A 12,692-nucleotide genomic window follows, 5' to 3' on the forward strand; every position below is an offset into this window, starting at 1 on the left:
CCACATCTTTTGATCCCATACTTGGTACTCTTTCCACTATAAGAAAGCAAGAAGGTAAGTGAGGTTATGACCAAGAAGGATATGGTAGAACCACTCTTTTCTCTCTTTTACTGATCTTTCCTTCATCTTTGACACTCTAACTTTGTTGAAACTAGTTGATGACAGAGGCATAAATTTAAATTAATTTGTCACAAAATATGTTTTAAGTGTATAAGTTGTGGACATTTTGCAAGCCATTGCAGCTAAAATATATTCAGTGATATTTATATTTATATGTATTTATATCCTAAATATTTATTTATAAAAATATATATATACGTACAAATTCTTATAGCCTAAAAAGGCAAATGCATTTAGTATATGCTCTTATAAGATGAGACAGCCTGCTCAGTATATATCAAAACAGTCAGCTATTGAATACCTGCTCTGGGCCCAGTACCGTGCAGGAACCATAGGTATAAAATATGGTCCCTGACCACAAGAGGCTAACATTGTAGTTAGAGAGAAAATAATAATGGCTAGCACTGTTGCTGCTGTTGTTTGTCCTTCATCCTCAAAGAGGACCACAGCATCAGGAAGATGATGCCATGACATGCAAGTGAATTGGATTTAAGTGAGGCAGGGCTGTGCAACGTCACCAGCCTCACTTTCTCCTCTGGAGTCATCTGGGTCCAGTGGCCAGATGGAGAGCAGCACAACTGGAGATGGCCCAGAATGCAGTGGGATTATGTCATCTCCTTTGATCTGCATACCAACTAAGGCAGGTAGGTGCTATTATCACCTCCCTTTTACAGAAGAACAAACTGAGGTTGAGATATTAAGGGACTTGACCAGGGCCAGAAAGCTATGTAAGTGTCTGAGGCACAATTTTTAACCCAGGTCTTCCTGATTCCAAGTCCAGCATTCTATACACGGTGCCATCTAGCTGCCTAGGAGATGACTAAAATATTTGAATACAAATATATAAAACATTTTAAATAAAAGCAAGCAAAACAAAGAGTGTACAATTAAATGTTATATTGTATAAGTGCTAAGGAATTCAGAGGGGTGTGATATCTGAGCTGATCTTTAAGGATGGGTAGTATTTCAACAAGGGAAGATGAGTAGTGGGAGGAAATATGGCAGGGATCAGGAATACTTGACAGGAGCAAAAGCACTGGGGCAAGAAGCCTGAGATATGTGGGGAGGGGACAGCTTGTAATCCATTGTTATTAAAGCCAAAAGGAGCAGTTAGAAATCAGGCTGGAAAAGTACATTTGGCCCAAGTCATGGAAGGCTTTGAATGCCAGGCAAGAGAATGAGTGCAACGTGTGCACAGGAGAGAAGGCACTTAAACCACCGGTAGAGGGGTGGTCCTTTATATACTCTTGGAAGGTAAGAAGCAGATCTCATAAGAGGGTGGTACATTGTTAAACCCATTGGCAACGGGATTGACATCAATGTCATTGGGGTTAATGACAGGCTTCAAGGTGAAATTTTGCAAGATGGTGGTAAAAAAGAGAAACAATTCCATCTGAGCCAGGCTCTCACCAACACACGCCCGTTTTCCTGAAAGAGACAAATGAAGACGATCAGCACAGATTTGAAAGTCTTTTAGGGCACTGTTTCAAGGCACCCCGTAACTGCTAGAACTATAGCTAATAGTAATATGGCTCTTTACGGCTTATAAGGCTATTTATGCACATTATCTCATTCGCATCTCAGAACAACCCTGCAATGTAGGTGCTGTTGTTATCCCCAGTTTGTAGATGAGGCAACTGAGGCTGACAGAGGATGATGACTTGTCCAGGGTCACAGAACTGGTAAATGCCTAAGGCAGGTCTTCCTGACTCCAAATCCAACACTTTGGGTGGCACAGTGGATGGAGCGCTGGACCCGGTGTCAGGAAGACCCGAGTTTAAATGCTATCTCAGACATTTTACTACCTTGGGCAGGTCTCTTAACCTCTCTCTGCCTCAGTTTCTTCATCTGTATAATGGCCATAATAGCAGTAAGCTCCAAGGGATATTGTGAGGATAAAATGAGATATCTGTAAATCTGAAAGCGCTATATGAATGCTAGTTGTTAGTAGTAATTATTGTGTTTGTTGTTGTTGTTGTTGTATACCACATAAAGCTGCATTCCATACCAGTGACACTGGAGCGAAGATTACATGCATCCCTTCTTCTCCAGTCCAAGGACACCAACTGGTACATCGACCCTTACTCTATGGGTCTTGCTTGTAGGTGACTAAACCCTTCGGTTAACTCAGTGCCTGGCTGTCAATGAACATTCCATCATGTTGCCTTCTGAAACCCGAACCTATGTTCCAATAGGAAGGGAGTCCCTTCTGGTCAATTTCCCTAAATTCAGCTCTTAGATGCCAGAGTCGAGCCTGGGACTTTAAACTCAGAGGAAAGGATTCACTGCCCCAGGGTAAGCAGAGAGCTACCCGCTACAGCTCCACAAACCTGGTACCTGGTCACTGTTTGTGCTTTTAGCGGGGAAAGGTCACAAGAACTGTGATCAGCTCTGCCTTGGTCACCTCCGTTGACCACACTTTTGGCCAGGCAATACACTCCTGAGACCTGCTTCTTGCTCCTGCCTTATTGCCAATTCAAGCTATCTGCCTCTTATCAGCCCTCCAACCTTCTAATCCCAATTATAACCCAGTAGGAAATTGTCCTTATAAAATACAGGTCAGGGTTAGACAGCTGCCTCTTAACCTCCATCTCCACCAGAACTCAGCCCAAGTCCTGGACTTTCAGACACTTCTGCAAATTTTCCACTTTTTCCCCCTTCCCAACATAAGAGCCTCCCCAACTGGCTGCTCCTTAAAAGTAAATGCAGAAAAGGTAGAGTGCAAACTGATGTATTCTCTCCCTTCAATCCTCATTTTATATTTGTTTCATATTTAATTTCTAATTAATAAAATTTTATCTTTTAAATTTTTTTCTTTTTAATAATAATAATAGATAACACTTATATAGTGTTTACTATATACAACTTACTATGCTAAGCACTTTACAATTATTATCTGATTTGATCCTCAGAACTTTGAGAAGTAGGTACTGCTATTCTCCCTCTTTTAGTGATGAGAAAACTAAGGCAAACAGAGGTCAAGTGATTTGCCCAGGGTCAAAACAGCAAGTAAACTTCTGAGATGAAATTTGAGCTCACATCTTCCTCCTGACTACGGACCAAGTGCCCTAAGTACCTGCTATAGTGATAATTACCTAAATTCTCCTTTCACTTCTCTAACAGGAAGATAGTGAGGCATCATCATCTACCCTGGTGGGCTTGGCCCTCGCTACAAGTGCTTCACTGAACCAAAGGGAACATGGTGGCTCATGACTGTGAGAGCTGACTTTGGTCGTTGGGGAGATCGTAGTCCTGCCCTTTCCTGCCAGTAGATACCTTGTTATCAATGGATTCATTCTAGAATGGCAACTCAAAGGACAAAGACAAGGTCTATTGCTGATCTTCCATGCCAATAGGGGACCATAACAATGTAGGTATCCAGGAGGAGGACTCCAAGCAGGACCCCTGGATACTCCAAAGAGCAATGGGTAAGACATTGGATGAGGTCAGAGTCTTAGTGGCAGAGGTAGAAAAGTAGGGTGGTAGTGAGCACTCCTAGAATGCCCTTCAGATTCATCTATCAGAGTCAAGAATCACTGTGATGTTCTAAAGACACTGAGATAGGACTATGGGTGAGTAGTTCCTGATGGCACCTGAGTAATGGGCCATTGAGAGAACCCTGCCATCTTCCTCAGCTTGCTGAGGTACCATGGTGTGTCCCACAGGTAAAAATCCTTAGAAAACTGTGCCTGAGAGAAGACACTCTTGGCTGAGAAATCCTTACAGGACAGTTTTCAGTCCTTTGGGGACACTAACGATGGATCTGGAGGGAACACACAGTGGCCACTGGTCTTAGCTCTTCCCTTCTTTTAGAAAAAATATGGCAAATGCTCAAAGTCCCATTGATTTTACACAGCACTGAGCAAACATTGCTGAAACTATGTTCCCACACCTGGATCACTTCAAATGATGACTTGTAGCCCAAGCAAGAGTAGAAGCATAAAAAACTACCTTCACCTTATTTCTAAGATTTAGAGGCAAAAGAGAGCTTAGAGTTCATCTACTCTAAAACCTCATTTGACATCTGAGGAAACCAAAGCTCTGAGATGTTAAGGAATTTGCTCAGGGTCACACAGATTGTAAATGGGATTGGAACTCAGGTCCTCTAAGATATATAGATATACAGATTTTGAAAAAATTGTCTTGCCTGTTGCAAAAGGTACAAAATAGTCGCTTTTCTTAAAGTTGCCACTTTCATCCAGGAAATGATGAGGGTCAAACTGCTCTGGATTGGGGAACTCTTCATTGTCATACAGAACAGAAGTCAGTAATGGTATTACGGTGGTGCCCTGGAAGGAACAGAGACAGATACTTTGAATGAGAGAAGACGAGTCCTAGAATGTTAGGGTTTGAAAGGACCATAGAAATCAATCTCCCTCTTCCCTTCCCCTCTCCTGCATTTACAAACAAGCAAACTAGGGGCCATCATTGGTTGAGGCCAAGACCAGAACCCTGGTGTCTTGACTCCCATACTCATCCCAGTTCATTACATCATGCCAAAGTGTCCCAAAGTCAGTGTGCAGAGAGATGCAGTCTTGGCCCCTCTAGGGCAAAACCAGGACCAATAGGTGGGAGTTACGAGGAAGAATTCAATTCAACAAACATTATGTGCCTACTATATACCAGGCATTGTAATGTAAGGAGAATTTTGACCATTAGACCTATCAGAAATGGAATGGGCTGCCTAGTTTGGTGGTATGACACTCTTGGTCATTGGGGAGTTTAAGCAGAGGCTAGGGGAGCTTTTGTCTGCGGTACAGGTTTAACTAGATGAACTCTGTGCTATACTCCTGTGATTCTCTAATCTTCTAGGAGGGAGTGTAGGTACTGGCATGGAGCTTTAATTAGAAATGATTTCACTAGGGACAAAAATAATTGGGAACATGGCAGTGGTGGTACACAAGACAGCACAACCATGGGTTCAGATGTGGTAATCGTGTGGGCAATCCAGCCCTCATCCCAAAAGTGGTGCAGGGGAAGGTAGGTCCAATAAAGGGAGGTCACAGTAATGGGACTGTGGAGGTGGTAGCTGTTGGGACACCAGGGAGCTGCCATGAAAGGCATGAAGACTGTGGTTGCTTCAAGGAGGAAATATGTCACCCTTCTCTCAATCGAAGGAAAAGCCCCATTCCTTTGGTGCTGGTTATGTCTCAGTTCTTTTATTGTATTCAGCAGATGACACACTTCCTACCTTGGGGATGAGGTATTGTCTGAACTGAATGTCTTCTGTTACTGCATGAGGCACGCTGGCAGGGACGAGGTCAATGTATCTCTGTATTTCATGGATCACAGCATTGGTGTAAGGCATATTGTTTCTGTCTTGCATGCAAGGACTTTGATTTTGACCAATCACTCGGTCAATTTCTTCATGGATTTTTTCTGTCACAACAGGAATAAGAATTCACGTAAAAAGTGGGGAGAAAGACATGACATCTTCCCCAGTTTCTCTGATTTCTCACCAGAAAGTGTCCCTAAAGTCTGGACACATAGGAAATCTCATTAACATCTCATTAACCGTTTCACCGAGGACTCTATTGTTCAGCAACTTCTTTTTCTGGGGTATGCTAAAGGAGAAGGGTGTACTCAGGGAAAATCACAGATGCGACACACTTGATTGAACACATAAAGAGTGAATGTGCTAAAATTGACAGCAACGTAGAGTTATTGTATCCAGTTCTTGTGAATCTTGCAAAGCACATCAACCTTTGCATCACAAATGATGAAAATCATATTGAAGATGTTATTTGTTAATATTCCAATTAAATATAATGTTGTTGAAAATTTCATTCATTTTATTTCTTGAAAATATGCATTTTTGCCTATGTGTCCAGACTTTAGGAACACCCTGTAGAATTACATAGGAAATAAAATGCTACTGAGTTGACCCATTAATGAGAAAATAAAGAGTTATATTTCAGTCTTTTGGGTCAGCCAAGGGTCCACAGGGAAACACTTAAATACCCAGCCTCTCAGAGTTCAGACCTCAAGTTGTCCTTAGAGGATAAAATACAGGATAAGCCTGCACTGCATAAGGAAGTAATAAGGCTAAATTCAGTAGATTCAAGTGGTTTCTCCACACAGTTGAGTGGGTATCTGAGAACTGGGATGTTCCAGTTCTTTCTAAATCAAGGTGACCTGGCCCCACTGAATCATTCAGTTACACAGAGTTCTGTGTGTAGGTGGAGGGCATATACCTAGCCAGAGTAAACTTGGGATTCCTGTCCTTGACGGTCCTCCTTATCTCACTTAAGAAAGAACCCAAGGACTAAATATTTTTGTTATGTACATACATCAAGTTTCATGCCTTTGTTTTTTCGATTCTTTTATTGTATACCAGTAGAATGCATGAGATAAGGGCTGCATGTATTAGAAATAAGTGGTCTGACCCTATAACAAAATATGTAACCTACATGAAGAAGTCAAGGAAGACCTAAATAAGTAGAAAAAAATTCAGGTTCTTGGATAAGTCAGTTCAATATAATAAAAAGCAACAATATTCCCTAAACAAATTCAGAGATTTAATGTGCTACTAATTTTTTAAAAATGAATTTCTTTGTAGAACTGTCCATATTGTATTCCCATCTCTGTTCACTCTAGTCATGAAACTGGACTTTTGGGCTCACTCTAGCCTGTTTGTTTTTTCAAATCCACTAAACAAGAGACCCTTCCCAGGTTAAGCTCATCACTTTACCATCTTATCATCTTATCACCATGTCACTAATTCAAGCCTAAACTGACTCTACCACCTTTATCAGTCTCTGATTATGATTAGAGGACTTAGAGGACTATATATGATTAGAGGAGAGGAGGGTGTGGTACCAAACTCCTCCCAATGCCTTCCTTTATAAATGGCAGAAATTGGAATTTTGGCTAACCACAGTCTGTATCTGTTGCCCTTCCTGATTTATGCAACTCTCCACTGGTGTTACCCAATCCTACTCCCTTTTCCTGCCTCCTTTTGCTTACTGTCTCCTCTCATTAGATTGTAAGCTCCTTGAGAACAGGGAGTGTTTTTTTTAATTAATTGTGTCCCTAGTGCCCTCTACTTAGTAGGTATTTAATAAATGTTTATTGGATTGAATATATGTCTTCCCATGTCTCTCTGAATTCCTCGTATTTAAGTTTCTCATGGCATAATTAGATCCATAGACTACAATTTGCCTAATCATTCCTCAGTTCATGGACACTAAGCTAGTTTTCTCCTTTTTTTTTTTTTTAAATGAATGGTATGACAGCTCAACTGCTACTTCATAAATCTCTCTTTAATTTGATCAATGTTTATCTTTGCAAGGAAGCCATGTCCTAAGAAGCCAATGTATTTATTGAAAGTAAGTCTAACTTTTGATAAGTTGTTTTTGGACTAAGCATGACTCCACTGTGTGTGAGCTGACTGTATTTTTAATATGTTGTTAGTTTAATTGGTCATTCATTATTTATTCTTCTGTTTGAGGGGAAGAAGTATGGTAGATGGAGAAAGCATTATTTTCTCTTTTCTAGAATTGGAATTTGGCTTTGAGTTCTACGATTTATTAGATGTGCAACCTTGGACAACTCACTTGACCTCTCTAGGTCTCAATTTTCTTATCCATAAAATGGGGATAACTGTCACATTGACCTCACTGTAATGTGAGATTTTCATAATGTTTATAAAAAAACATTATTGTTAAAAAGAGGCCCTATTTGTAATAACAAAAACCATTAAATACCTGACAACTCATTTACCTACCCATTTGTCTCATTTCATTTAACACACATTTAGGTTTCTGATGCTGAAAGGAATAAGTGGATGTACTGAATTTACCAATCCCTTTGAATACATATATATGTACGTGTGTGTGTGTGTGTATATATATATATGCATGTATATATATAAATACACATATATGTATACACACACACACACACACACACACATATATATATATATATATATATATATATATATATATGATGGGTATATATATGTATATAAAATTTACAGCAAAATAAGTATGAGGCAGCTGAGCGGTACAGTGAATAGAATGCTGTACTTGGAATCAGGAAGACCTGAGTTCAAATCCTGACTCATTCTCTTAATAGCAGTATAACCCTAGGCAAGTCATTTACCTCACTCAGCCTCAGTTTCTTCACCCGCAAAATAGCACTAATAACAGCATCTATATTACTGGATTGTAAGGATCAATATATGTAAAGAGGAAATTTATGTAAAAAGAGAAAGCATATGTAAAGTACTTTGCAAATCTTAAAACTCTACATGTTAGCTATTATCATTATCATTAGTATTATTACATAGATCACCCATAAGATATTGGGAAGGTGTTGGTGCTACAAGGTTGAGGAAGGTCAGGGAAACACAGCAAGCAAGTATATAGCTTCTGCAAACTTTGTGACAGGGAAGTAATCAGTACAAAATATTGCTGCTATTCAGTCGTGTCTGACTCATCATGACCCCATTTGGGGTTTTCTTGGCAAAGATTCTAGAGAGGTTTGCCATTACTTGCTCATTTTACAGGGTTAAGTGACTTGCCCACAGTCACAAAGTTAGTATCTGAAGCCAGATTTGAACTCAGGTCTTTCTGTCTCCAGGGTCTGCACTCTATCCACTGTACCATGTAGCTGCCTGATACAAAATGGAGTACAGTTAAAAACAAGTATACACCCCATTGAAAGGATATCCCTCAAGTTGTGTTGTCGGGTGGGTGCTCTCATGTCTTGGTTGGTGGGCTCTCTTTCTCTTGGTTCTGTTTCTAAGGACAATAGTTCTAGGCTGAAAAAGTCTTACACAGCCATATAGAGCATCACTTCACCTATCTTTGGAGGCACAGTCAGCTTGTATTGGTTGGGATTTAAGAGACCACTGGCTGAATGGCTCCACCAGGCCATACAAGCTATACAGCTGTCTTGTAGTTTTTCTCCAGGCCCTGACAACACCCAACTGGTCCTTTAAAGTTTTGGTTTATCCATTGGTTGACATATTTCATCTTTTAGGAAGATCTTTATGAAAGCAATTTTGGTGAGTCTGATGACCAAATTCCTGGTGGTGAGTCACAGATAATTAAGTGAGCCTAGAGCAAAATATTTTAGTGGAATTTCCCCATCAGCCAAACTGAATACCTGATTGTTAATAAGCACCATAGCAACATAAGTGCTAGCTATACTGGTAATAGGTAGTATTAGCTACCCAATAAAACATGTAATCTATGTAATGGAGATTGGTACGTGTGCTAAGGACATCAATGCAAGTTATAGGAGAGTCATAATGATAATTGATGTAGTTTGGAGAGACCTTGGAGCATGCATAGACATTTTATAATTGATTCTGGTCTGCTAACCCCACCTGTGTTTAGGAGAAGCCTTTTTTAAGTGGCCACATAATGGGATTAGAGGGTGCTTTCCAAAAGGCTCTGATCACAAGAGTCTCCCCTGTTCTGTTAGGCTCCTGTTAGGTCAAGGTGGATTCTTTTGACTCATTTGCTGCAATATCTGGTGAGGAATAATGCTGTAAGGGGAGAAGCCTTAGGTCTTCTCCCAATTGAGTCCATGTGGCCCTGGGATCTTTGCCAGCCTCTAAATTGGTCATTTTCTGCTTTAGATGAAGGTATTAGAGAGTGGGCACCCTCATGTCCACTCATCTGAGACTCCCAACAAACCAGTGTCCCAGCATCTAGGTTTTATAGCCACTCAGTGTCAGTGCTCTGAAGATAAAGGAATGACTTTTAGGAGTGACCTTTGGGATCCAGCTTAGTGGTAGCTGAGATGAGGACTCATTTGACAGTCATGCTACATCTGGACATGAACTTAGTGGAATCACCGTTATATAGAAATTGAGATAAATTTGAGCCTACTTCCCCCAAGATGGGATAAAAGAATGTACATCCCCATGAGCTGGAGGTAATATTTGTACTTTTGGCCTTGCCATGTGTTTGAAGTATTAACCCTTTGTAAAAGCTAATGTTAAGTGGAACTTTTGTGCTAGTCGCTGGTGGCTAACAGCGGGGGAAACACAATGAGCAGGGGCTCAGCCAATGACAGTAGAGAAGAGACAACTGAAAAGCCCTCAAGGTATCCTGGAACCCTGAGGGACAGATGTAGCTAGCTAGGCCCTGGGGAAGTGGGCCAGAAGGTATACTTGATATCCCTACATGAAGATAATTATTGTACCACCTTGATAGAAGTTGAGGAATATCTTATTAAGAGAAGGAAAATTCAATGTTGCTGGATAGGTCAGATCAATATTATAAAAGTTATAGTATCCTTAAAGTAATTCATAGATTGAATGCCCTAGTAATAAAAATACCCACAGCTTTCTTTGTAGAACTGGACAAACCATAATGAAATTTTTGTGAAAAACAAATGAACAGGAATGCTAAGGTTTAATGAGAAAAAAAGTGATGAAAGAAGAATTGTCTTTATTGATTTTAAATCATATCAGGGAGTTCTAACTAAAACTATGAGCTACTAGGCAAAAAAGAGAAAAATAGACCAGCTGAAGAGAATAGAAATCCAAGAAAGAGAACCAAGTCATAATCAAGTCCGGTATTTGAAACCTATAGACAATAAATCCTGGGGAAATGACTTATTATTAAATAAATGTTGAGAAAACTGGCTAGCAATATGTTGAAAAATAAATTTGGATCTTTACCCTATACATTATAGTAAAACAAGTTACTTCCAGATCACAAAGTTAAACAAAAGAAAATTAACTGTTAAAGTTAGAAGAAAGAAAATAGAATGGAATATCTCAATTTTGCAGAGTAGATAAGTTTTAACTATAAAATAGAAGAAATTATTAATGCTAAAGTAGATTTACCTAACTAAAATTTTTAAAAGTTCTACAGAAGGGGCAGTTAGATGGCACAGGGGATAGAGTACCAGCCCTGGAGTCAGGAAGACCTGAATTCAAAATCCAGCCTCAGATACTTGACACTTACAAGATATGTGGGCAAGTCACTTAACCCTGATTGCCTTGCCAAAAAAAAATCTACAGAGTAAATCTATATAATAAAGGTAAGAAAAGCATAAATTGGGAAAATATTTACAGCTAATAAAGTTGGTAAAATTTAATATCTATACTTTGTAAGGAACTGATACAAATATTTCCAGGGTCACATAGCTAGCAAGTGTCTGTCAAGTCTTCCTAACTCCAGGCCCAGTACTCTATCCCCTGTGCTACCCAGCTGCCTACCAACAACAATAAATATTTCAAAGGCTACATATAGTGATCGTTAGAAAAATGAACAAAAAGAAAAGAACATCCAATTTACAAGAGAATGCACAAATTATAACAAATCACCTGAAATTTTAAACCTCACTAATGATCATAGGAATGCAAGTTAAAAATAATTTGAGGTGGCATCTATGAAATTGGCAAAAATATTAGTGAAAAACTGAACTGATGAGCTTATAGAAAAATAAGTATATTCATATACTGCTGGGAGAATTGCAAATAGATTTTAAAAATCTTTTAGGAAGCCAATTTGGCAGTGCACAAAAGTAAAAAGAAGTCACAAATTTTGAGTCAAGAATCCCATTATTTGGAATATACTCTAACAATATCTTCATGAAGAAAACAATAAATATGTGTTCAGAAATATATGTGGCAACATTACTCATCATTTTAAAGAAACTGAAACAACCCAAATGTCCAATACTTGGTGAATAGTATACAATGTATATTCACTCAGTTTCCCCATCTATTAAAGGAGGAAGTTGAAATTCCAGCTCTAAATCTTTGAGCCTAAAAGCATATTTAAATGTTCCTTCAGTGGTTCTCCATGATAAAGTCTATGATATAGATATGATATGTATGATAAAGTATGATAAAGTCCAAATGTCTAAGTATGGCAATCAAAGCTTTCCAAAATCTGATGATAACTTCCCTTTCTAGGCTTTTTAAAAACTACTCTCCTTCACACCCAAACCAATACAGGGAAAGTAACTGGTCTAGGATTGCAAAGATAGTAGTAAATCTGGGATTATAACCCAGGTTATCTGAATTCTAGTGTTTGACCCACTACATCTTTGTTAAACAACATTTATTTTAGAAAAGACAGCAAAACAGAGCTGTCTCATTTTCCAATTTAAATCGATGTAAGAAAGATTTTCAGATAAAGCATAAATATTTCAACTTATTATCATTTCCCATCATGTATTAATGTCTTTGGGTGCATTTCTGATCTAGCTTGGACAACATCAACGTCCTTCATACATTTCAGTGTTAGCTCAGTTTCCATCGCTCCCAACTGATCTTTCTTAAAATAGCACATTTAATGTACAGGATAATTTTTTAAACTTAGACTCTAAGAATTACTTAACATTTAGTCAAACACTTTTATCAGTGACTTAGATGTAGTTACAGATCTCTGAATCACAGGGTCCCAAGTCTGGAAGGCACCTAGGGCTAGTCTCACCACTGACTGACCTGACCAAGGTACCCCTCTACAATATCTTTGATAAAGTGATCACCATATTTTTTCATTAAAAAAGTTTTGACATCTTTTGTTTTTACACTGTAGTAATTTCAGAATGTGCAACCTCACCCTGCACCTCCAACCCTATGAACTGAATCCTGC

At 39.0% G+C, this 12,692-nt stretch overlaps 1 protein-coding gene across 1 annotated transcript in view; it reads right to left on the minus strand.

The window, feature by feature from the left end:
- Positions 1–1,002: 1,002 nt before the first annotated feature.
- LOC118828583 (cytochrome P450 2C18-like) overlaps positions 1,003–12,692 on the minus strand; it is a 32,992-nt gene continuing 21,302 nt past the window's right edge. The window contains exons 8-10 of the mRNA XM_036735294.1: positions 5,312–5,499; positions 4,268–4,409; positions 1,003–1,548 (exon numbers count right to left, since the gene is read on the minus strand). Of these exons, the coding sequence (XP_036591189.1) occupies positions 1,358–1,548; positions 4,268–4,409; positions 5,312–5,499 (521 nt within the window). The 3' untranslated portion in view covers positions 1,003–1,357. The remainder of the gene's footprint in view (positions 1,549–4,267; positions 4,410–5,311; positions 5,500–12,692) is intronic.

Source organism: Trichosurus vulpecula, chromosome 8 (assembly GCF_011100635.1).
Source record: "Trichosurus vulpecula isolate mTriVul1 chromosome 8, mTriVul1.pri, whole genome shotgun sequence".
Classification (NCBI taxonomy): Eukaryota; Metazoa; Chordata; class Mammalia; order Diprotodontia; family Phalangeridae; genus Trichosurus; species Trichosurus vulpecula.